Source organism: Aythya marila (assembly GCF_965140915.1).
Source record: "Aythya marila genome assembly, chromosome: 7".
In the NCBI taxonomy this organism is placed as follows: domain Eukaryota; kingdom Metazoa; phylum Chordata; class Aves; order Anseriformes; family Anatidae; genus Aythya; species Aythya marila.
Window position 1 is genome coordinate 28566776 of NC_139048.1, and position 23124 is coordinate 28589899.

Below are 23124 nucleotides of genomic sequence, written 5' to 3' on the forward strand. Positions count from 1 at the left end.
ATTGGTTGCACTGTACAGAGTTATGAGTTACTCTATTCCCAGCTGAAGGCCCATTATAATGGTAAACTGCAGTTTAATTGCAATGAAGTATTTGGTACAGAGTGTGGAAAAGCTGTTCTAGCACATACTGCAGCCTGAGTATGAGTGTGACAGGGTTCAGGCCTTCCAGCCGACATCAGAATGACCCTACTGCAAGGTATGAGCTTCATTGCAGTTGGTAATAAAAACAGACAGTGTGAACTGTTTCTGGAAAGCCTTTGTGACAAGTTTGTGATTCTAGCAGGGAGAACTGTGTTCCCTCCACTCTGCACAGACTCCCCTTCTCATGTACCCTTCCTTAAATTCATACCTGCACTACCTGACCTTAAACTGAGGGAAAAGAGTTTGCATTTCTTTGTATGAACAGGAGGCGTGTCAGTACCATGGATGTATGTGACCTGTGCCTCCATATCAAAGGCGCTCACCTATAGTGCCGCAGATTCCGTTTCATTGCCAGTCATTTAAGTAAGGTAGCATTTATCTTGTATCACCGGGCCACTGAGCAGCAACGAGATGAGAGACTTTTTAGGTTCTACAGGCTGTCAAACCGTGAGACTTTAAAAATAATTATTAGCAGACCAGTTGTGAGAGGCAGGCAGAGAGATTTCATCGAATAATCCCTGCCCTGCAGAGTTAGGTAGGCACACCCAAACTTGGTTTAAACTAGCTGTGGCTTGAGGCAGAGCTGCACTCAGAGATGGCTAATTGCCTGACAGTTTTTATCTTTGTTGACTGAGATTCTGTAGTCGTTTTCTACGGTATGCTCTTTCCCTCTTCACAGAATCACAGAATTTTCTAGGTTGGAAGAGACCTCAAGGTCATCGAGTCCAACCTCCAACCTAACGCTAACAGCCCTCCACTAAACCATATCCCTAAGCTCTACATCTAAACGTCTTTTGAAGACTTCCAGGGATGGTGACTCCACCACTTCCCTGGGCAGCCTGTTCCAGTGCCTCACAACCCTTTCAGTGAAGAAGTTCTTCCTAACATCTAACCTAAAACTCCCCTGGCTCAACTTAAGCCCATTCCCCCTCGTCCTGTCACCAGGCACGTGGGAGAACAGGCCAACCCCCACCTCGCTACAGCCTCCCTTGAGGTACCTAAAAAGAGCGATAAGGTCACCCCTGAGCCTCCTCTTCTCCAGGCTGAATAAGCCCAGGTCCCAGCTCTTATCCACATCTAGCATCATACACATAAATACCACAGTTGGATGTGGTGTTAATGCTGTGAACTTCAAAAGAAGTTGTCATGAAGTCAGAATCCATCACTGTGTTTTCTTAAATATGTGGATTGGCTGCTACAGCAAGCATATAGCATACTGTAGGTATAAGGCTGCAAATTATGATGTTTGACATCTTAATGGACAGGACCTTTCTGGAATATAATCTTGCATTTTACTACTATAAAGGTAGGAGATGACAGAAAGTCACAGTATGAAATTGGCAAGAACTTGTACTGTCTTCCACTAAGGCATACCCAGGGAGTACAGCAGAAAATACATTTAATGATTGAAGTGGAGAGAAAGGAAGGAATGCGAGATCTCCCATTTTCGTGAACTTCACATTTAAAAAAGTTGTATACAGCTATATCCTGCTCTTACCAAACTAATATAACAGTGTTCAATACATAAAATCTTCAGGGACAGGCATAAATACTAGATCATAGCTGTTCTTTGACTCTGTGTTCTAATTTTTTTGCTCAAATCCTCTTAGTTTTCTCCTTTATATCTCAGTTTTGGGCAATGACAACATTCAGTCTGTTTACATATTTGTAACATTGTACATTACATCATATGTACATCACACAGCTTGTACATTGCATTTTCCTTTTCACTGGGTCACAGATTACATTTTTCTTCCTTCCTATTCCCTCTTTATGACAAATCAATGCACTGAAAATGTTTCATTCGCAGTTAGCCTGGAAACATCCATCTCTTTGGACGGCATCCTAGAGGAGCCCATAATATGTTTGGCAGAGTAATCAAGTCATAAAGTAAATTTGGTGCTTTTAAAAGTAAACCAGACATTATAGAAACTGTCTTCTTGCTTCATTAGATTTAGCTGTGTTGTACATGCCCTTCCAGACAAATCAATTTGATTAGTTCATTAGCTGCTGAGAATGTATTATGACAAAATATGCAGTAGAAAGGAAAGGAAGTTTCCACCAGAAAGAAGTGGATGTTAGTCCAAAGTGGGCTGTTGATTTGGTGTCCTTCCTTAGCCTCCGGGGACTGCTTTTGAGAATGTTAAGCAGTAGCAAGCTGGGTGAAATCATTTTTGAAAATTATACCCTAACGCTAAGATTCAGGTTCAATGGAAATGTTCTCATACGGTTACAGCTTTGTGATCCTGTGTTGTAGCTAATTGCTAGAAGCAATTCAGGTGACCTATTTCGTGTGTGATGCCTCAGCTTCCTTGGAAGAAGAGGAATCATGTTGTAGAGCTGCACAAGGTGTGAAGCATGAGAAATCTCATTCTCTGTACATAATGTTTGGGAAGTAAGGCAAAGATACATACTAAATAATTCACAAAATGTTTTCTTTCGGATTTTCATCTGTTTTATATGCAGTATTAAGCCAGAGTGAACAATTAAAAAATAATTTACTGAGCAATAATTGTTTCTCGTTATAGGTAAGGCTATTTCACTTCAGTCATCAGACTTACAGACTTATGGATCTGGAAGGAACTTTGCCCTCTGTCTTTCCCGTTTTCTCTTGACCAAAAACTTACATCTCTTCTATCCCTGCAAAGCGTAATGGAGAAAACATATCAGTTAATGACCTCTAGTACTTTCTAAAGCTTCTTTGCTCATCTTAAATTTTTCAAACACTTCCCCTACAGTCTTGTGTGTGAAACACAGCAGAAGTCCATTTGGCTTATGGCCCAGATCTGAATTGCCATGCAGAGTCAGTTCTGGAGAAAATAAAACCTGCCAGAACTCCTCTCTCTGAATTCTGTCACATTGAGGTATGGTGAGAACATCCTTCCCAGCTTTAAAGCCCTGACTAGCAACTGCACCTATTGGTACTGGTAATCAACTCTTGTTCATAGCTTTTTATAAAACACAGACATAAACAGCACAAAGGCTGGGGACTCTGGGGTCCTACCATGAAACTGAGAAAACTGCCTAGCAGAACAAAGGAAAGATAATCCATGGGCAAAGCTTAATTAAAGGCAGATGAGCACAGGATTTCTTTCACAAACAGTGAAAGAGAACAGTTTCTTTTGATATAGTATAAACTCACTTTAGGATAGAATAAAGCTTGTGGATTGATATTGTATAAACTTACTTTAGGATAGAATAGAACTTGTGATTAAAAGTTAGCAGGGACAAAGTAAACAACATCTTGTTATCCATAGACCTTCTGTTACGTTTAAGCATTTTGTTATTTGAAAACACCCCATTATCCGTTAACACTCAGTCAGGCTGAGACTTGAGATAACTTGAGTCAACTGTCTGTTATGTCCTGTTAACTGAGACATCCTGTTATCTGCCGACCCCCAGTTAAACCGAAAGACAACTCAGCATTTTTACAGCCTGGAAAACAACTGATTAAGAAAGTGCATTACGAGGAAGACCTACAGCCTTCCTCCCAGAGACCACTGCCCACATCCTGGAGACCCTGGCCCACAATTCTTGGAAGGCTTTGCGCAAGCGCAAGGACTGATAAGCTAATTAGCATACGAAGCGAGGGTAGGCGGGGTTAGGTAATGAATATGTATAGGTGCTAATTGAATATTCATTGTTTCGCTGTATAAATACGAGATAGTTTGTCACTTCAAACATGCACGATAGGCGGAAGGATCCCCCGTGCATCCAGCGCTGCAATAAAGAATATACCACTTAAGGAAATTCGGCTTTGATCTTTAAATCACTTTCTCTTTGGCTGGGAGCTCTGTGTGGAGCCGAGGCAATCGGCTCTGGGGCAGATGCGTTCTGCAGCGAAGCAGGGATCGGACAGGCAGGGCTAATTTTTCCAGCGTCGAGCCTACTTGAGGGAGCCTCCAGGATCCGGCAGCCCTCGTGAGGGAGGCTGATAAGGTACAGGTGGAGCCAGCAGCGCCCCCTCCCGGCCGTTCATAAGCTGCCCCTAGGGAGCGCGGTGACCAGGGCGGGCAAACAGGGCATGGTGCGGCAGATGGCGCAGGCAGGGCGAGCAGACAGGGCAGAGCGCTCCCCCCCACCCATACGAACACCTCCTCTAACGGCGGCCTCCCGTTAGCTAGGCTGCAATGGTCTCCACCAGGCACGGTGCTCTTTCCAGGAAGACAGTACACACCCAGACCAACTGCCCATCCAAAAATGCAGCAGTTCAGGTCACTGGATGCGGGGAGTGTCTGAGCCTGTTGATGCCATCAGCGGGAGGCAGAGAAACTGTGTGCATGAGGTGCGAGCAGGTGGATGACCTGATCTGCATGGTGGCAGAGCTCAAGGAGGAGGTGGAGAGGTTGAGGGATATCAGGGAGTGTGAGCAGGAGATAGACTGGTGGAGCAACTCCCTGTATGGCCTGAAGGACAGGCACCGGGGTGAGACACCCCAAATGGGGGTGGACCCCCTGCCCTGTCACTGTTGGGCAGAGGGAGGGGACCTAGGAGTTGAGGAGGAATGGAGACAGGTCCCTGCTCGGCATCGCAGGCAATGCCCTCCCCCACTGGCCCCACCTTTCCAGGTGCCCTTATGCAACAGGTTTGAGGCCCTGGAGCTTGAGAGACCCGTAGGTGAGGATGAGGTAGGAAGCCTACCCAGGTGGATGCCTAGGGCGAGGAAGTCAACTCCACGCCTCAGGACTGCCTCCACCAAAAAAGAAAGAAGGGTTATTGTTGTGGGAGACTCTCTTCTCAGGGGAACAGAGGGCCCTATTTGTCGGCCTGACCCTATCCGTAGGGAAGTCTGCTGCCTCCCTGGGGCCAGGGTCAGGGACCTTGCCAGGAGGCTTCCCAGCCTGGTTCACCCCTCTGACTATTATCCTCTTTTGATAGTCCAGGCTGGCAGTGACAACGTTGAAGAGAGAAGCCTCAAGGCTATCAAAAGAGACTTTAGGGGGTTGGAATGATTAGTGGATGGAGCAGGAGTGCAGGTGGTGTTTTCAACTATCCCTACGGTGGCAGGGAGGGGTAAACAGAGGACACGGAAAGCCCACCTGATAAACACATGGCTCAGAGGCTGGTGCCAGCACAGAAATTTTTAGTTTTTTGACCATGGGGCGCTTTACTTGGCACCTGGCCTGATGGCTGCAGATGTGTCCCTATCTCTAAGGGGAAAACGAATCCTGGGCCAGGGGCTGGCGGGGCTCATTGAGAGGGCTTTAAACTAGGCAAGAAGGGGGATGGGGCTGAAACAAGGCTTATTGGAGCTGTGCCAGGGGTAACAATGGCTAGGCCGGGGGATAAGGCAATGGCCCAGCTGAAGTGCATCTACACCAATGCACGCAGCATGGGTAACAAACAGGAGGAGCAGGAAGCCATCGTGCAGCAGGCAGGCTACGACTTGGTTGCCATCACGGAGATGTGGTGGGACCACTCATGACTGGAGTGCTGCAATGTCTGGCTATAAGCTCTTCAGAAGGGACAGGCAGCACAGAACGGGTGGTGGTGTGGCTTTCTATATTAGAGAATCTCTTGATGTTGTGGAACTTGAGGCTGGGAATGACAAGGTTGAGTCCCTGTGAGTTAGGATTAGCGGAAAGGCCAACAAGGGAAGCATCCTGGTCGGGGTCTGCTATAGACCGCCGAACCAGGATGAGGAGACGGATGAGGAGTTCTACAGGCAGCTGACAGAAGTTGCGAAATCGTTGGCGCTTGTTCTCGTGGGGGACTTCAACTTCCCAGATATGTCCTGGAAACACAACACAGCCCAGAGAAAGCAATCTAGGAGGTTTCTGGAGAGTGTGGAAGATAGATTCCTGACGCAGCTGGTTAGTGAGCCTACCAGGGGTGGCACCCCGCTGGACCTTCTCTTCACAAACAGAGAAGGACTGGTGGGAGATGTGGTGGTCGGAAGCTGTCTTGGGCAGAGTGACCACGAAATGGTGGAGTTCTCTATTCTTGGCGAGGCCAGGAAGGGGACCAGTAAAACCGCTATATTGGACTTCTGGAGGGCTGACTTTGAGCTGCTCAGGACACTGGTTGGTAGAGTCCCTTGGGAGGTGGTTCTGAAGGGCAGAGGAATCCTGGAAGGCTGGGCGCTCTTCAAGAAGGAAATCTTAATGGCGCAGGAGCTGTCTGTACCCACGTGCCCAAAGACGAGCTGGCGGGGAAGAAGACCGGCCTGGCTCAACAGAGTTGCAGCTTGAGCATAGGAGAAAAAAGAGGGTTTATAATCTTTGGAAAAAAGGGTGGGCCACTGAGGAGGACTATAAGGATGTTGCGAGGCTGTGCAGGGACAAAATTAGAAAGGCCAAAGCTCATCTGGAGCTCAATCTGGCTACTGCTGTTAAAGACAACAAAAAATCTTTTTACAAATATATCAACGCAAAATGGAGGACTAAGGAGAATCTCCATCCTTTACTGGATGCGGGGGGAAACCTAGTTACAAGAGATGAGGAAAAGGCGGAGGTGCTTAATGCCTTCTTTGCCTCAGTCTTTAGCGGCAATACCGGATGTTCTCTGGATACCCAGTACCCTGAGCTGGCGGAAGGGGATGGGGAGCAGAATGTGGCCCTCACTATCCATGAGGAAATGGTTGGCAACTTGCTATGGCACTTGGATGTGCGTAAGTCGATGGGGCCAGATGGGATCCACCCGAGGATACTGAGAGAACTGGCAGAGGAGCTGGCCAAGCTGCTTACCATCATTTATCAGCAGTCCTGGCTATCGGGTGAGGTCCCAGTTGACTGGCGGCTAGCAAACATGATGCCCATCTACAGGAAGGGCTGGAGGGCAGACCTGGGGAACTACAGGCCTGTCAGCTTGACCTCAGTGCCAGGGAAGCTCATGGAGCAGATTATTTTGAGAGTCATCACGCGGCACTTACAGGTCAAGCAGGCAATCAGGCCCAGTCAGCATGGGTTTATGAAAGGCAGGTCCTGCTTGACGAACCTGATCTCCTTCTATGACAAAGTGACGCGCTGGGTGGATGAGAGAAAGGCTGTGGATGTGGTCTACCTTGACTTCAGCAAGGCTTTTGACACTGTTTCCCACAGCATTCTCCTCAAGAAACTGGCTGCTCTTGGCTTGGACTGGCGTATGCTTCATTGGGTTAGAAACTGGCTGGATAGCCAGGCCCAAAGAGTCGTGGTGAATGGAGTCAAATCCAGTTGGAGGCCAGTCACTAGTGGTGTTCCCCAGGGCTTGGTGCTGGGGCCGGTCCTCTTTAATATCTTCATCGATGATCTGGACAAGGGCATCGAGTGCACCCTCAGTAAGTTTGCAGATGACACCAAGCGAGGTGCGTGTGTCGATCTCCTCGAGGGCAGGAAGGCTCTGCAGGAGGATCTGGACAGGCTGGACCGATGGGCTGAGGCCAACTGCATGAAGTTCAACAAGGCCAAGTGCCAGGTCCTGCACCTGGGGTGCAATAACCCCAAGCAGAGCTACAGGCTGGGAGATGAATGGTTGGAAAGCTGCCTGGTGGAGAAGGACCTGGGAGTATTGGTAGATAGTTGGCTGAATATGAGCCAGCAGTGTGCTCAGGTGGCCAAGAAGGCCAACAGCATTCTGGCTTGCATAAGAAACAGTGTGACCAGCAGGGCTAGGGAGGTGATCGTCCCCCTGTACTCAGCTCTGGTGAGGCCACACCTTGAGTACTGTGTTCAGTTTTGGGCCCCTCGCTACAAGAAGGACATGGAGGTGCTTGAGCGAGTCCAGAGAAGGGCAATGAGGCTGGTGAGGGGCCTGGAGAACAAGTCCTACGAGGAGCGGCTGAGGGAGCTGGGCTTGTTCAGCCTGGAGAAGAGGAGGCTCAGGGGCGACCTTATTGCTCTCTACAGATACCTTAAAGGAGGCTGTAGCGAGGTGGGGGTTGGTCTGTTCTCCCATATGCCTGGTGACAGGACGAGGGGGAATGGGCTAAAGTTGCGCCAGGGGAAGGTTTAGGTTGGATGTTAGGAAGAACTTCTTTACCAAAAGGGTTGTTAGGCATTGGAACGGGCTGCCCAGGGAAGTGGTGGAGTCGCCATCCCTGGAAGTCTTTAAAAGACATTTAGATGTAGAGCTTAGGGATATGGTTTAGTGGAGGACTTGTTAGTGTTAAGTCAGAGGTTGGACTCGATGATCTTGAGGTCTCTTCCAACCTAGAAATTCTGTCATTCTATGTGATTCTGTGAATTAGGTTTTGGCTTGTCTGCAGGAATACAGAGTGGACTGAAAGAAAGGGGAACCTGATGCTTAGAAGACAGACAGACTGCTATTTGGAAGGGCCAGGAGAGTTGGAAGAAAAGGCCTATGGTCAGCCAGGCATGAACGTCCCTGAGATATATTTACACAAAATCACTTGGGCTTCCTTCAACTGTCCTCATCCAAAGCCAGGATGAAGAAACAGGAATAGACCACTCAGTAAGGGGCAAAGTAAACTCTTACTCTTCTGTGAATACTGATACAGTTCTGGAATTTGAGTTACCACAAACAAGGAATGCACAGAGCATGGAAGCTGGGTGTTTACAAGGCTTACTAGTGAGCCAGGTCATTTTTCCCCAGTTACAATGGGGAGAATAAGAGTGATAACCCTGGTAAAACATTCTGGGAATAACAACGGTAACCTCAATTTCATTGCACTAGTGACAAATGTAGATGTTTTTGTTAGAGGAGCATCAAATTCTTCTTGCTTTGTGGACTGACGGTCTTCATTTCTTCAATATTCAGTCTGACTTAAAAAATATTTCTTCAGTCTTTTCATCACTTCAGTCTTCATTTCTTCTTGCTCAATTTCAAAAACAAACAAAAAACAACAAACAGCTGCTTTCTAATGTACCAAGTACTATTTTTTCATTTTTGATTAAAAGGCCCACCTCATCCTCCTCAGCAGCTGGCTAGGAGGTTTAAATATGCTCTGCATGCCCTCCAAACATGCTACCTCCTCCTGAAAGTGATGGGATAGAGGAAGGCATTATTCATTTGTCACTTGAGAACCTACCCAGTTTCACTATCAGCTTTTTGAAAGGCACTGGCACACTATAAGAGTCTGAGTTCATCGCAGCCTTCTTTCTACAATCCCTGCTGTACAGGATTTGTTAGCCCGAGGTATCTGCTGTACTAATCAATGTCAGTAACACCTGAAAACATGCTTCTCAGAAACATTTTCGGAGGCCTGCTTTTGTACCAGTGCCTGCAACGAACTGATTCGCTTAGATAGGTGGGTGAAAATGTGTTGTTCATTTTACACAGATATCCATTTTCTACTCCCTGTATTCTTTTTGCCTTTTAACACCTAAGATTTATCATGTGGAAATTCTCCCCCTTCCTAACTGTTCCCAGACAGCGTGCTGCCATTTTGGCATCCCAAGTAACAAAGGAGGGAAAGGGTTGTCTTCTGTGCGCATCTCCTTTGTGCTGTATTAATCGCAGAAATTAAATTTAGTTGTTTGTGCCTGGAGTAACTTGGCAAGGGAGGCTGAGGCAAGAACACCCTTTGTAAATAAAATTGTTAAACCGAATACAAAGTTTTGTATGGCCCTTTATGGGAGCATGCTCTTGGGACTCCCCAAAAATCAATAGACAAAATAGAAAACAGTAAATCAAATTAATAGAGTTTCTGCTCAGCTGTAGAAGTGAATAATTTACCTCATAGGTAGTTCTGGTTTTAGAGGGTAGCCAAGATCTGTGCTGAACAGTGAGAACAGGGACCATGGAGCAGTTCAGTCCCACAGCAGCGGAGTGAGAATCTGGAGTGAACCGAGTACAGATGGGCTGGACAGGAGAAACAGTAAAAAAGTCTCTTCCCCAGAGATGAAAAGATTATGTCAGTCTTCTCTTCAATGGTACAAATTTAGGTCTGTGACATGGCATTAGACTGCCACAGTATGGCAGGACACCCTCTAGCCTCTCCTCTGCCTTAGTTTCCCTGGTAGTATTCCCAGTTTACTCTAGTGGTTTATGGCTTCAAGGTCAGGTAGCTTGAAAAGGCCAACCCACCCCTGTCCCTCTGGTCTTCCCTCACAGAGTAAAAGCCTGAAGACAAGGTAGTCACACACAGCACTCCCCAGCACAGCCAAGTCCAATCTGCAGTGCCCCCAGAACAGCTCATTAACTTGCTCCCTGGGCTGAGCTTTCAGGTTCAGCCTTCCCTGTCTGCTGTGGCTCAACCTCTGCACAAAGCCAGGGAACTCTGGTTAACCAAACTTGTCTCAGATAGTTTCAGTTGGTAGCTTCCCTACTTCCAGTTCCCAAATAAGAGTTCCCACCTTTCAGCCCTTCTTGCATGTGAGATAAAAAGCGAATTGTACTGGTGCAGTTTAGTGCCTACTGTAGGCAGTGGAAAGATGGTATTTTAAAAATGATAAAATGTTGAATTGGTAGCACTTTTTATTTTATTTTACCTGCATATGCAGCAGTTACTTCTGAAATGCAATGAAGTCAGTGACTAGAGCCTATCATGGCAGGATGTGGCGGGGGGAGCTGCACAAGTGTCTTGATGGATAAGATACAGGGCAAAAGTGGAGACAGCCAACTCTCTGATGGAAAGACTAAGTGAAGAGGAACAATGAGAAGCAATTTGTACCTACACACAGCAATCAAAGTGAAAACCCTGGGGTTTGAGAAATAATAGCTCATGATAACCAGAAGGTAAAAAAATGTGGTCTCATCTGATATTAAAGAATTACCATCCTTATCCACAAATAATAGGACTATTGTTTTCAAACTATCCCCAGAAAATACGTATACTGCCCTAATGGCTTTGCAGCTATTTTTCCTGGCACATACTGTCTTGTCTTACAACATCCCTGTGCAAGAAATCCTGTCCTTTCTAGAAGTATCATCAGTGATTCTGTTAGAGGGAAAAAAAAAAAAAAAAAGGAAAAACAAGACAAGATTAAAATCACCAGTAAAATCACCAAAATTTCAAAATCTTCTGTTGGAATTGTTTCTAAATACAGCCTGAAAGAGTGAGTGCAGGTGAAAAACACCAGCGGATGTTTTAGCTGAATCTGTCATAGATTTCAGTGACAAGTGCCCTGCCAGAGACAAAATGGCCAGTGGCAGCTGAAACAGGAGGTGGCTCAGACTACAGCAGTGGGCAGGATTTGGACAGGGTTTGGGCAGGACCGTTGAGAACAGAGATGTTCTGAGGCATTTCTCCCTGCTGCAACTTGAGCCTCTAACACAGAGTCCAAAATCAAACAGACCTAATGCTTAAGCTAGAAGAGAATCCACTGCAGCTCTGTAATCAGTGTCTCTGTGTACAGAGGTGTAAAGCCATATATTTCTTTATAAACTGCTCTGCTAGGGCTATCATCCAGCCTGTCATCACCTTGGACTTTGATTCCCCAAGTGTTCATGTGAGGCCTGTACAGAAACAGAGCTGCTTCTTTGTCTAGCTCTCTGCAGTAAGGACTGTGTTAATACCTACTCTGCTAAATGCCTCATCTGGATCCTCACGGACTTTTGTTTCAGTTGCTATGACATCCTTTCTCTCTGACCTTGATTAACGGAATGTAACAGGCAATTATCACAAGGATGCAGACAGGATGCAAGTGGGTTGATGTGGCTGTGCAAGCAGTTAACACCGTGACTACGTCCCACCCAGTCTAAGCCCTTTTCAGCTGGATCCTGCCCTCTCCCAGATCATTGCTTTGATGGCTATTGCTGGGCATCATCTTAGCTCCCCATTTTCTATTAAATCATATATATATTGCCAGTCTTCGCATCCAAGGGCCTCGATGGGATGTCTATCTCTAGCTTACCTGTCATCTTTCAGACAGTGCTGGCTTTCCAGCTCTCATACTCTGTCAGCCAGTGATGCTCATTTCCATCGTTCACTTAACACAGCTACCAACATGCATGATTTACTTGTCTTCATGCAGTTCCTCATGCTGGTGGCAGTGGCAACAAAAGACACTGACACTAACTAGGCTACAGGCATACAGAGCCTCCTGGCTGTATTGTCCATGCTGACCTACATTGTCTTATTCTTACCTGCTACTTTCCTGCCAGTATGCCTTCACTCTTCTCTCCATATACTTTGGTAAGTCCTCTGGAACAGAGATTTTTCACTCCGTGCTGGTATAATGCTAACATTTCTAGGCATGAGAGTAATGCAGACAATGAAATGGTGGACTTGTGCTCTCCGATAGCATCATAAATTTCCTCATATATACTTACTTTTTTGTTGATGAATTAGTAGTTCAGTATGGCCACAATACAAAGTCAACTGAAGCTTGTTTTTTTTTTTTTTTTTTTGATATGTACATAGATTATTTTTTTTTTAGATTTTTTTAAAAAGAATACAGAGAACCTTCTGTTCTAAATCAACAAATATCTAAAAACTAAACCTATATGAACTAAAATGATGGGAAACACTAGCACTTATCCTCAGAAAGCCAAACTTACTTTTCACTTCGCTCTAATTTTGTAGTTGTGCCTGCTTTGTACAAAACCGGCGGCATTCCTGTCCACGACTTGCAGATGATGCTTCAAATCATGAAATCACAGTTGGACAGTAATTTCACAGCACAGCAGACAAATGCAAACAAACATGCCATCTTTATTAAACTTATATGTTTTTCACTGAAAGTGTATGTGAAATTCACGTGTGATTGGGAAGACTTTGCACTGTATTCTCTCTGCTCTTTATAGATGACTACCACTTTACTTGAAACAGCAAGCCACACTAAAACCATGCATCTTTAAATATAGAGTGAGTTTCTGGGCCTGATTACCCAAAGCAGTTGAGCTATTTCACACAGAACCATACCCCTTCCTTCTTGTGCCAACTGATATTTCAGAATGTCACCAGCAGGAAATCACTGACATCTCCCTGTCTAATGAAAACCTGGATCCCATGCTGAAAGACATCACATTTAGACAAGCCTTATCTCACTTATGAAGGATTGAGCATCTTCTTTTCCTGGTAAGAAAAGGAATGCTTTCTCTTTCTCTGCAGTTTCAGTAGGGGGACATAAGACCGCAGAACACATCAATAAAGAATGGACACAGAGGCATTTCTCCCTGATTACAGAAACATCTTTTTTGTTGTTTTTGATTACAGGAACATTTTGCAGCATTTAGTAACAAAGGGTATTTTTTTTCAGAGCAAAATTCTCATCACCTTCTTTGCTCCCCCCAAAAAACATTACTCAGTCAGAAAGTTAAGACTCTGCCCTCCTTACCTAAAGGCTTTTTTATTAAATAAAAGCATTGTTGCTGCCTCATACACAAGAAGCAAAGGTGCTTGATTTTATCATTGTTTATTTGTAGTAACCAATTGTCAGGGGGAACAAGTAGTGAGAAATAGTCATGTCTCACTTACACATTCAACTGAAAATGGCAAGTTCAAAAAACCCTCACCATGCAATCAGTACAACCTATTGATTGCTATTGCATTCCTAACTATGAACATACTTGATCTATTTGGTATTTTGTTTTCAAATTCACTGACTTGTGGCGGAATTACTTTCTTGCATTTCTTTTCAAGTGAGAAAAACTGAACTCTTGATTTTACATTTCCCAGGGAAACATCCTTGTGCAGCAATCAGAACTAGTTACTGTCATCAGACAGCTGGAATGGTCTTGATGTGCTCCGGAGTCTTACAGACAGCAAGTCAACAACGATCACGTTGGCTACTCTGTAAAAAGAATAGAAAAATAATCTCAGAGCAGCATTCAGAAGTTATGTACCAAAGAGATTCAGACCTATTTTCTGAGCATATTTCACACATAAGGCACAGTGTGTCTTTTAGGACTTGACTTCACAGTTCACCAGAACAGATATTCCACAGAAGGTATGGAAAGTTTCTGGGTCATTCTGCCCTTACAGAAGTAAGCTGTTTTGCACTTTCATTGTGGATGAACTCCTCAGGTAACATAGATCAACCCAGGGATGGCAGCCAGGATCAGCCGAGACTCTCAGCTATCTGACAAGCCCATGATCTCAGGGCAGGTCTGAGGTAAAGCTGTGGAGAAAAAAAAAAAAAAAAAAAAAAAACAAACAGCAAGTCAGGGGCAGTGAGAGTACCCAGAGCCAGACCAGTGAGGTCCAGAGCCAGGCACAAGCAGAGCTGTGCCAGAAACGGATACACAGTGAAGGGCCAGACTCACACTTAAAATGGAGCCCTATAAGCAGAGGGGTGGATGGGCCCCCAGGCAAGGCCAGCCAGGGCAATTAAGACCTATTAACAGTGTCAGGGTCCTGACAGATGCTGCTTCTCAAGTTCTTGAGAAAGCCTTACTAACTTCTTCCTGCTAAAATGAAGTCTTAATAAATGAGCACATTTCTCAGGTACAGAGTGCTTACTGCCTTGCACTTAACTGCTCCTTAATACCCATCTAACATCTGGCCATTTATTTAGGGTCTTAATTTTAGAATCTTCTAACATTTTGGAAAATTTGAGCAAAAGATCTCAAGGGATATTTTTACTTCAAATCATCTGTTTCATTACATTAAAGGAAGATAGCGGGGTTTAATTAATATGCCTAAGAACAGAAGAATACCAGAATGACCATTCTGAGTCAGTCCCCAGCTCCAACCTCCAACATCAGGCTCAAAGCAGCATGCTAGGAAAGAGTACAAGAATATGGTGAGATTGCTGCCAGAATAAACCTGCTGAGACACAGGCTCTTTACCTCCTTTTTCCTAGTAACTGGAAGAGAAATCATTCCTCTCAAAATGTCACTCATGTTTTAGTGAGGCTTCTTTTGTGTAGATTATAAATAGTCTTATTAGAAGCTCTCATTTTTAGGATTTGAAGATCTGAACTCTGGGACTAGTATTACAGAGAAGTGCTTGCAACTGAAGCACTCAGAATGGCTAGCTGAGCATTTCAGAACAGGGGTTTTACACACTGCCCCATAGGTTGTTGGGCATTTAGTCCTTTAATGATCACCTGTGCTACTGCCTTCTGGTGCACTGGTTCCTGAATTTCTCCTCTGTACTTGTGATCACTTGATGCACTTTCATCAGATTAAGATGGTTGGGCAAAAAATTTGAAAAGAAACATTTCAGCTTTATTATGGAATATCAGATACTCCATATCCCACTGATGGTACATTTTGCTCTCTTCAGTTTTGGGTTTTACAAATACGTGTTTTGTTTCAGTTGAATCTTACAAATCGTGTGTACAATCCAGCAACTGAGCTGGATTATTTAAGTTCTGTCATTTCTGTAGGAGCAGCAGTTTTCAGTCACATGTAGCTAGCAATTTTTATGACATATGAGCCAAGATGAAACTCAGTAGTTTGCCTTGATCATTTTCTCTCTGTACTGTTGAAAGGACTTCAAATATCAGTACTCCTGTTAGCAACTTACATTAGAAAAATGGAGTGATGACTGTGGTATGAAAAAGCTCTTTCAGAGGTTTGGTTCCTTCCTCCCCCTTAACAATAAGTGTTTGAAAAACATGGTGTAGACGTAATGACATGCTACAGACTGGGCAGCAATGAGGACCAACAAAAGCCTGTAACTCTTATTTCCAGCTGCCACAGAAGTGAAAGGAACAGACACCTTTATTTACCATATGTCTGACCAACAGGTGCTCTTTCCCCACCAGATTTTGCCTGAACATGCCTGAGAGTCACTTGATTATAAAACTATACTGACCCAATGTTTGTGAAGATGTAGATTGAACTTGTGTGGAGGTATTTGATCATTAAGTGCAGCTGTTACTGAAAGTCATTATTGGAACATACAATCCAATGAGAATCTTGCAAGCTTTAATAAGAACAGTGTCATTCTGGGTTGACTGGGGCCATTGATTAGTATTACAAACAGTGTAGCAGTAAAAGCACATTTTTCCAGTGATTTTACCTGGTATGATTTTTATCTTGTTTGATAAACAAGATCATCTGCTTCCCTGGGACAGTGTCCAGTTCTGGGTTCCCCAGTACAAGAAAGATGCAGACTTACTGGAACAAGTCCAGCACAGGGCCACATGGCTGGTGAAGGAACTGGATCATATTTTATATGTGGAGACAGCTATGAGACTCTTCAGCCTGCAGAAAAAGTGGCTTTGAGGCTAAGGTTCGATATCAATGTGATTAAATATCTGGTAGGAGGGAATGAAAAGGAGAGACAGACTCTTCTCAGTGATTTCAAGTCCAATAAAAACAAAAACTAAACAACAAAACAAAAACAAGTTCCCTCAGAACACTAGAGGGTGGTCAACCACTGGGACAGGTTGTCCAGAGAGTTAGGGGAGTTTTGATCTTTAAGAATATTCAAAACCCAACTCACTGTAATCCTGAGAAGCCTGCAGGGAACCAGCTGTAGCTTACCTTGCTCGTGAAGGGAGTAGACTAGATGATCACAAAAGGTACTGTCCAGTCTCAGTTTCTTTCTGACTGCACAAAGAAAACTAAATTCTTATTTACCAGACATCTACTAGCCAGAACAGCAGGAGGAACATATCAACAAGTCTAATGTGGATAATATAAAAACAACAGTCCCGCATGCTAACAAGCTCAGAACTCAGCTTCAGGCACACACAAAAAAAATAAGGAAGAGAAAATCTGAGAAATCTTTCTCCTACCACACAGTGAATGCTGACATGAAGAGTTAAACACTGGATACTTATTCAGGCTGCTAATTCCATTCATACTTTCAGAATAATGTAATTCAGAACTTGATAGCATTTAGCTGTAACTTTCTCAATTCATAGACATAAACAAATGGTAGCCCAAGTATATTTTTGAAGGGATGCAAGACATGGACTCCTGAGGGCTCTTGAACAGAAGACATTTATTACCCTTTTTCACTACTACATATACTTTCCCCATAGCCCCACGTGCTGTCCACACACCCACATCTGTTATACAATTGGTTAGAGACCCTCAGACATGTGCCTCAAGCCAGCCAGCAATTGCCCACTGCCCCAAAGCTCATCTTTAACACAGCAGCCAATTTACTTTATCTCAACCTTGCTCAAGTTGTCATTTCTACCACTTGTTTTCTCATTATCTCTAATTCAGGGACACGTGAAACAGCATGGAACCACCTGCAAATTCCTTTCCCACTTATTTTTCGCAGCACTTTGCCATATACTAATAGCTCCTTCCTTGAAATGAAGTATGCTAATGGACAAGTCAGAGAAGTTCTTTGTCCAACCATCTGCTAGTTGTTTTCCTGTTCTGTCACTTGAGAAGTCACAATGGAAGCACCTATTGTCATTTAGTATCTATTAATATATTTAACTGTTAGCATACATTTTACACTCAATTTTGAGTAACAGAAGATTTTACTAGATAAAACACTTTGTAATAAGAAAATGTAGTATGTTGAGTTAGCTCCTTTATTGCTGTCCAGTAGTCTACAGCAACCTCTCCCTTTATTGAAAAGAAGTTCTACTAGAAATGTATTTGTTTCACGTTAGAAAAAGTAGATTTAGTGCCATTCTGATACAAGAACATGGTTGTCTGCCAAAGGAAGCTTCTAAGATGCTAAGGAAACCCCCATGAGACAAGGCCCGTGTCCTTCATCAGAATAGCCATGCCTGCTTTAATTTATATGTTTTGCTAGTGGACACAATGCACAGATGTTCTTGGTAGCACAGGTGCCCCTCTCCAGCTGAATACAAGACAATTATAGCACAATATCAATTTAAGAGTATTTTCAGACAATAAAAAGCAGGAGCATCCACTTCCACACATGTAATTACTCTGACAACTTCTGTGCAGACAAGCACTTAAACAGTGTTCATTGTTAAACTGAATCTGAGTTTCAGGCCAGTGGTCCTTCTGCAGCACCAGGGTTCCTGCAGGTAAGGAGTATGTCAGTCTGGCAGCTTGGGCTTCCCTGCATCAGCTCCACACAGCCCTGGCTGTTAAAGACCATAGTGATTGGCTTGCCAGGTCTTTCACCCTTCTCTGAACTATTTCTCTTCAGTATCTGACATCCTTGTGTTGATTGAACAAGATATAGAAACAACCCCCCTCTTTGACTGTTACTTTTTCTAAAGAAAATACAGTTATTCAGTGGACAACAGTCCAACTGCTTTGAAACTTTTCTGCATTTAAGGAATAAAGCTTTCTTCAGGCTAGTCTGCAATTTCTAGAATTCTACCAAATATTTTTGTTTATAACAGATGTTTATCATGTTTTGCCAGAGGCTTGAACAGTTGGCAGCTTTTCCTAAGCATCAACTGTTAGCACAAGAAGTACAGGAAAGCTGACATACCTGCCCTTTTACAACAAATCATGATGAAGAACATTGCCAGCTATAATATGAATTTTTCATTTTCCCTTTACTGAATTTCAGAAGAAATTTAGCATTTACTGCAATGAGTTAGCATTGTACGAGGCAGGAGATTAACACTGAATTAGCAGGAGGTTTAGTTGCTTAAATTCAGGGTACAACTTCACACTGATTTATTTTCCAGTAAATAAATACTACTGAGTTGATTGAAATTAAATCTTTTTCCTTCACAGGTAAGATACGCCTTCCAACAACCTGCATCCACCCAAAGAACTTTCTGCTGCACTTCAAAGTGACTGCTTAACTCTAGGTCTCCTTGCAGAAAAATAATGGCTAAAGAGGTGACAAGATCTAATGCAGAAAGGCATAACCGGGACATGTGGAACCAGGTATGTTTAAAACTGTTGTTTTGTAACTCCTCTTGCACAGTCACCTGCACTTGATAATTTAGAAAATGCACAGGCCTTGCTTTACATAGGCATGTGACATTCATATTATCCTGTCCCACAGCTGATGGAGGTGACACACATTTCTAACAATTAACTCAGGTAGCTAGATCTTAGAGAAATTTAATAGATAATTTAATTGAGTAACGTTTCTCAAAAATACTATTTAGTGCTTCAAGGAATCTGGCCTTGACAAATGGTATAGATTATCAGTGCTAATGGCCTGAATACATCCAATTAGAACTGTAGAACAAAAATAATGAGGGACTTAAAAACATAGGTGATAATTAGGTTAGTCAACAAAGTGTCTGTGGTCTAACCAAAGACATAACCTATAAGACACCTGTAGAATAGCATGCAAAAAACGATATATTTGATCTGTACTGAATATGGAGGTGCTAATGACTGAAGTATATTTGTTCAATACATAAAGTAATTGGAAAATGCAGAATAGGAGATGATAGCTAGAGCAACATGCACATTGTACAAATTACTAGTTAAAAGCAGCTTTATAACCTTTAGATTCAAGGGACTGAGGAGCTAGATCTGGTTGTGTGGGGATTGGTCACAGCCTGGATAGCACCCTACTGTAAGGCCCTGAATGGAACACAAGTCTAGTAGCCATTATGTACCTGGGCACTGCAGACAGCTCGGTCCCTCAAAGGGGTGGCATGAGGAGCAAATGGCTGTTGCAGTGGGTGAGGAGGAGGCAGCTCCAGCATCATCAGCAGCTTGCAGTCCCTTGACAGCAGTAACAGCCAGGGCCAGAGCAGCTCGTGGCCAGTGGCAGAATCAGGCTCTAGAAGGAACAACGAATATGAAACACCACCATTACCTTAGATAAAAGGAAAACTCAAGCATGCACAGCATTGCATTTTTGCCCTACCTTGGGTTTTCTGAAGTTTAGCGCAAATTCCTCTTCCACAGAAAGTAGCTGGAAAGGGCATAACATTTAGTTGAGTATTACAAAAACAGTAGTTAAGGGGAAAACAGGACAGTGGAATAGGACAGACGAGCAGAGGAAGGGAAGGAGCCTAGCAAGGAACCAAATCAAGCAGTAACATACCATTCATCTAATAACAGTAACAAGAGGTGCCAGGTCTTTATATTTTAAGAGCAGAAATAAGTCTACTCACAGCATTAATCGGTAATGCTTGAAATCAATACCGTAACAAACTAATGGATCTGAAAAGTCATTAGTGGCGCGTAGGAAGCTTACTTCCTAAAAGTAATCTGCATGAACATTAACATTAGAGCTAGTCAGAGAATATATAATTTTGCCTGTGCAAAAACTGATATTAAATCTTCCCAATTAATCTGAAAAGCAAATTATTCCTATAAAAATCATAAAATTCCTTTTAATAGGTCCCTCAAAATTTTGGGGGTAAAGCTTCTGAAGTAAAACATTTTTCTCAAAAATATTGAGGAAGAAAACAGATTTAACTTTTTCAGGATTACCTCAGTAAAATTCTTAGAAAATATCTAGCTCAACTGTCTTTTACTGATGGGCAATATGTAGAAATTTATTTTAGTAAAGCTCTATCTAGCAGCAAAAGTTAATGATATGGGAAATAATGAAGTACAGTGACTACACCATCTTGATTCCTTTGCTTTTAGCTAGATAAAGCCAAATAAATTTCTGTTGTATCAGGAAATTGAAAGACTGCGGCATTACAGGAACATTGTTGCAGACTTCATTATTCTTTAGTTTTACCATAACCCTTGGAACCTTTCTTCTAATAAAGAAAAACAAATGTATTTTTATAAGGAATATCTACTGACACTGAGCATGTTGATCTTGCTAATGGTTTTGACATAATACTTACATGAGAGGATTACAACTTCGTAATGAAAGTTTGTCACTGAAATTATCTGTTCAAAGAAGGGACTCCTCTGAAAGAGCAGCTGTACTTCATCAAGAATGTCCTTTGCATCCAAAGCAGATGAAAAAGGTCACTCCCAGGATTTGCTCATGGAAGTGATTTAAAGATCAAAGCCGAATTTCCTTAAGTGGTATATTCTTTATTGCAGCGCTGGATGCACGGGGGATCCTTCCGCCTATCGTGCATGTTTGAAGTGACAAACTATCTCGTATTTATACAGCGAAACAATGAATATTCAATTAGCACCTATACATATTCATTACCTAACCCCGCCTACCCTCGCTTCGTATGCTAATTAGCTTATCAGTCCTTGCGCTTGCGCAAAGCCTTCCAAGAATTGTGGGCCAGGGTCTCCAGGATGTGGGCAGTGGTCTCTGGGAGGAAGGCTGTAGGTCTTCCTCGTAATGCACTTTCTTAATCAGTTGTTTTCCAGGCTGTAAAAATGCTGAGTTGTCTTTCGGTTTAACTGGGGGTCGGCAGATAACAGGATGTCTCAGTTAACAGGACATAACAGACAGTTGACTCAAGTTATCTCAAGTCTCAGCCTGACTGAGTGTTAACGGATAATGGGGTGTTTTCAAATAACAAAATGCTTAAACGTAACAGAAGGTCTATGGATAACAAGATGTTGTTTACTTTGTCCCTGCTAACTTTTAATCACAAGTTCTATTCTATCCTAAAGTAAGTTTATACAATATCAATCCACAAGCTTTATTCTATCCTAAAGTGAGTTTATACTATATCAGAAGACAGATCCTGCTATTATAAGTCGATACTTGTTGCCATCCTGTTTCTGTGCTCATTCCTATCATTTATGACCCTACAGAAGACAGCTCTGTTCTGGAAAAAAAAAAATACTCTGAAATTCTGTATGAATTATTTTTAAAAGTAACCTGCAAACATACAAGACCTTCGGAACATAGCACAAATGCTGATTGTTACATTTCTTTTCACCCTATGAGAGATTTAGTAACTTCAAGCACTACTATTAATTTGCTTGTGTTTTATCCTTTCAGTCCATTTCTTTTCTTCCTTCTTTATGCCTCAAAGTTGCTATTTTCTAGAGAAGTGTATTAAAAGAACCAAGTGTGAGATCTAACTGGAAATAACAAATTCTAATAAAACTGATTTCTGAACACCTGGCAAGTTCCAGAAGCATTTATAGATAAAAATATATTTTAAAACATTACAGAAAACCTGTAAGAACCTGTGTAACATAGCTTAACATAATTGCTATCACTTATTATCTATCAAAACTCATAATGTAGTCCCAAGCTAAAAGGACATAAAGTTTATAGTAAATACTAAAGTATGTGTTAAATTGCATTAATTTTAATGGTATCTGTGCATTGCAGATTAAACACAGTTACTTTATCAATCTTTCTTCTTGTTAGAAAAGTAAATATTAATATACCTGTTTCACTAACAGATCCTTGCTAAAGAAGTGAATAATTTACAGTACACAAAGTCTGGAGGTATGGCTGTAACGAAGTCGACTAAAGTATACTCTGGGTAAAAGCAAAAACTGCCATTAAACCCCACAATGATAAGGACTGGAAAGAGGGTTGAGTTCTTTCAAGAGTTAATATATTAAGATAGAACCACTTTATATGATGTAGTACATACCAATCTACCAGTTCAGAGTATGTCATCCTAGGGGGTTTGAAGCCAGTTGAAAACACTAGATATACACTAGTAGAAGAAACTAGCAGTGGGATGGGCCCTCAAAGAAATTGTGCTCAGAATTACTTAACTAGCATTCTGTGAAAGACAGAGTTCAAGCATCAGTTCATTTATTTAAAATACACTTTTCTGTTCTTGTTGCACTGTAAGTTTTTCCTTAATGCTGAAGTAACTTCTACTCTCACCATTCCCCTTACTCTGGTTTTCTGGACAGACACCACCCCCTCCCCCCCGCATCGTTCTTTCATTTTCTTCCCATCCTTCATTTCTTCTTTTATTCCAAATGGCATCTTTCATTCATTCTCCTCATTCTTACTTAATCCTTTCTTCATTTTGATATATTTCAGTCTGGGAAAAAATAAATATTTACCTTTGTAGGAAACTGGAAAAGCACAAAAGCAAGCTATTTTTCATAACAGGATAACAGGGAAGTGGTGAACCATGTCTGCAGCAGCCTAATTTCTGGAAACAGAACAGTCCTTGAAGGGAATTAGAGTTCATCTGCCAGTCCCACTGATTGTGCATTCAGGAACTCTTTGTGTGCTCAGAAAACTAAGAAGCACGCTAACTTTGTAACAAGACCTTTGAGACGCTATCACTGCAACATTTAGCACAAATTTAAGAACTTATTAGCTAATTAACAAAGAATACATTGTAGAGATATTAATGACAAAACGAGAACAAGGAAGCATGGATTTCCCTCACAAACACACATTACTACATGTTGCTGCATGCAGTGCACCAGTTGAATTACAGTCATTTGGAACAGCCTGCATTTACTCTGAAATTAACAATT

General features: G+C 42.7%; 1 protein-coding gene and 1 long non-coding RNA gene across 11 annotated transcripts in view; one reads left to right on the forward strand and one right to left on the reverse strand.

The window, feature by feature from the left end:
* Positions 1-23124, forward strand: part of WAPL (WAPL cohesin release factor) — a 156487-nt gene that overhangs the window by 38334 nt on the left and 95029 nt on the right. For all 6 annotated transcript variants that reach the window (XM_082765221.1, XM_082765228.1, XM_082765226.1 and 3 more), the window contains one exon: positions 18550-18705. In XM_082765221.1, the coding sequence (XP_082621347.1) occupies positions 18671-18705 (35 nt within the window). In that variant the 5' untranslated portion in view covers positions 18550-18670. The remainder of the gene's footprint in view (positions 1-18549; positions 18706-23124) is intronic.
* On the reverse strand, positions 13012-21354 carry LOC309880357. 5 transcript variants are annotated; one of them, XR_014317953.1, is made up of 6 exons: positions 20589-21354; positions 19649-19696; positions 19395-19561; positions 16402-16467; positions 15935-16172; positions 13012-14084 (listed from the first exon to the last, which is right to left on the reverse strand). It is a non-coding gene; the product is annotated as an uncharacterized lncRNA (long non-coding RNA). The 5 variants fall into 5 exon arrangements; XR_014317954.1 differs by having other exon boundaries at positions 13012-13757; positions 13947-16172; XR_014317955.1 differs by having other exon boundaries at positions 13012-16172.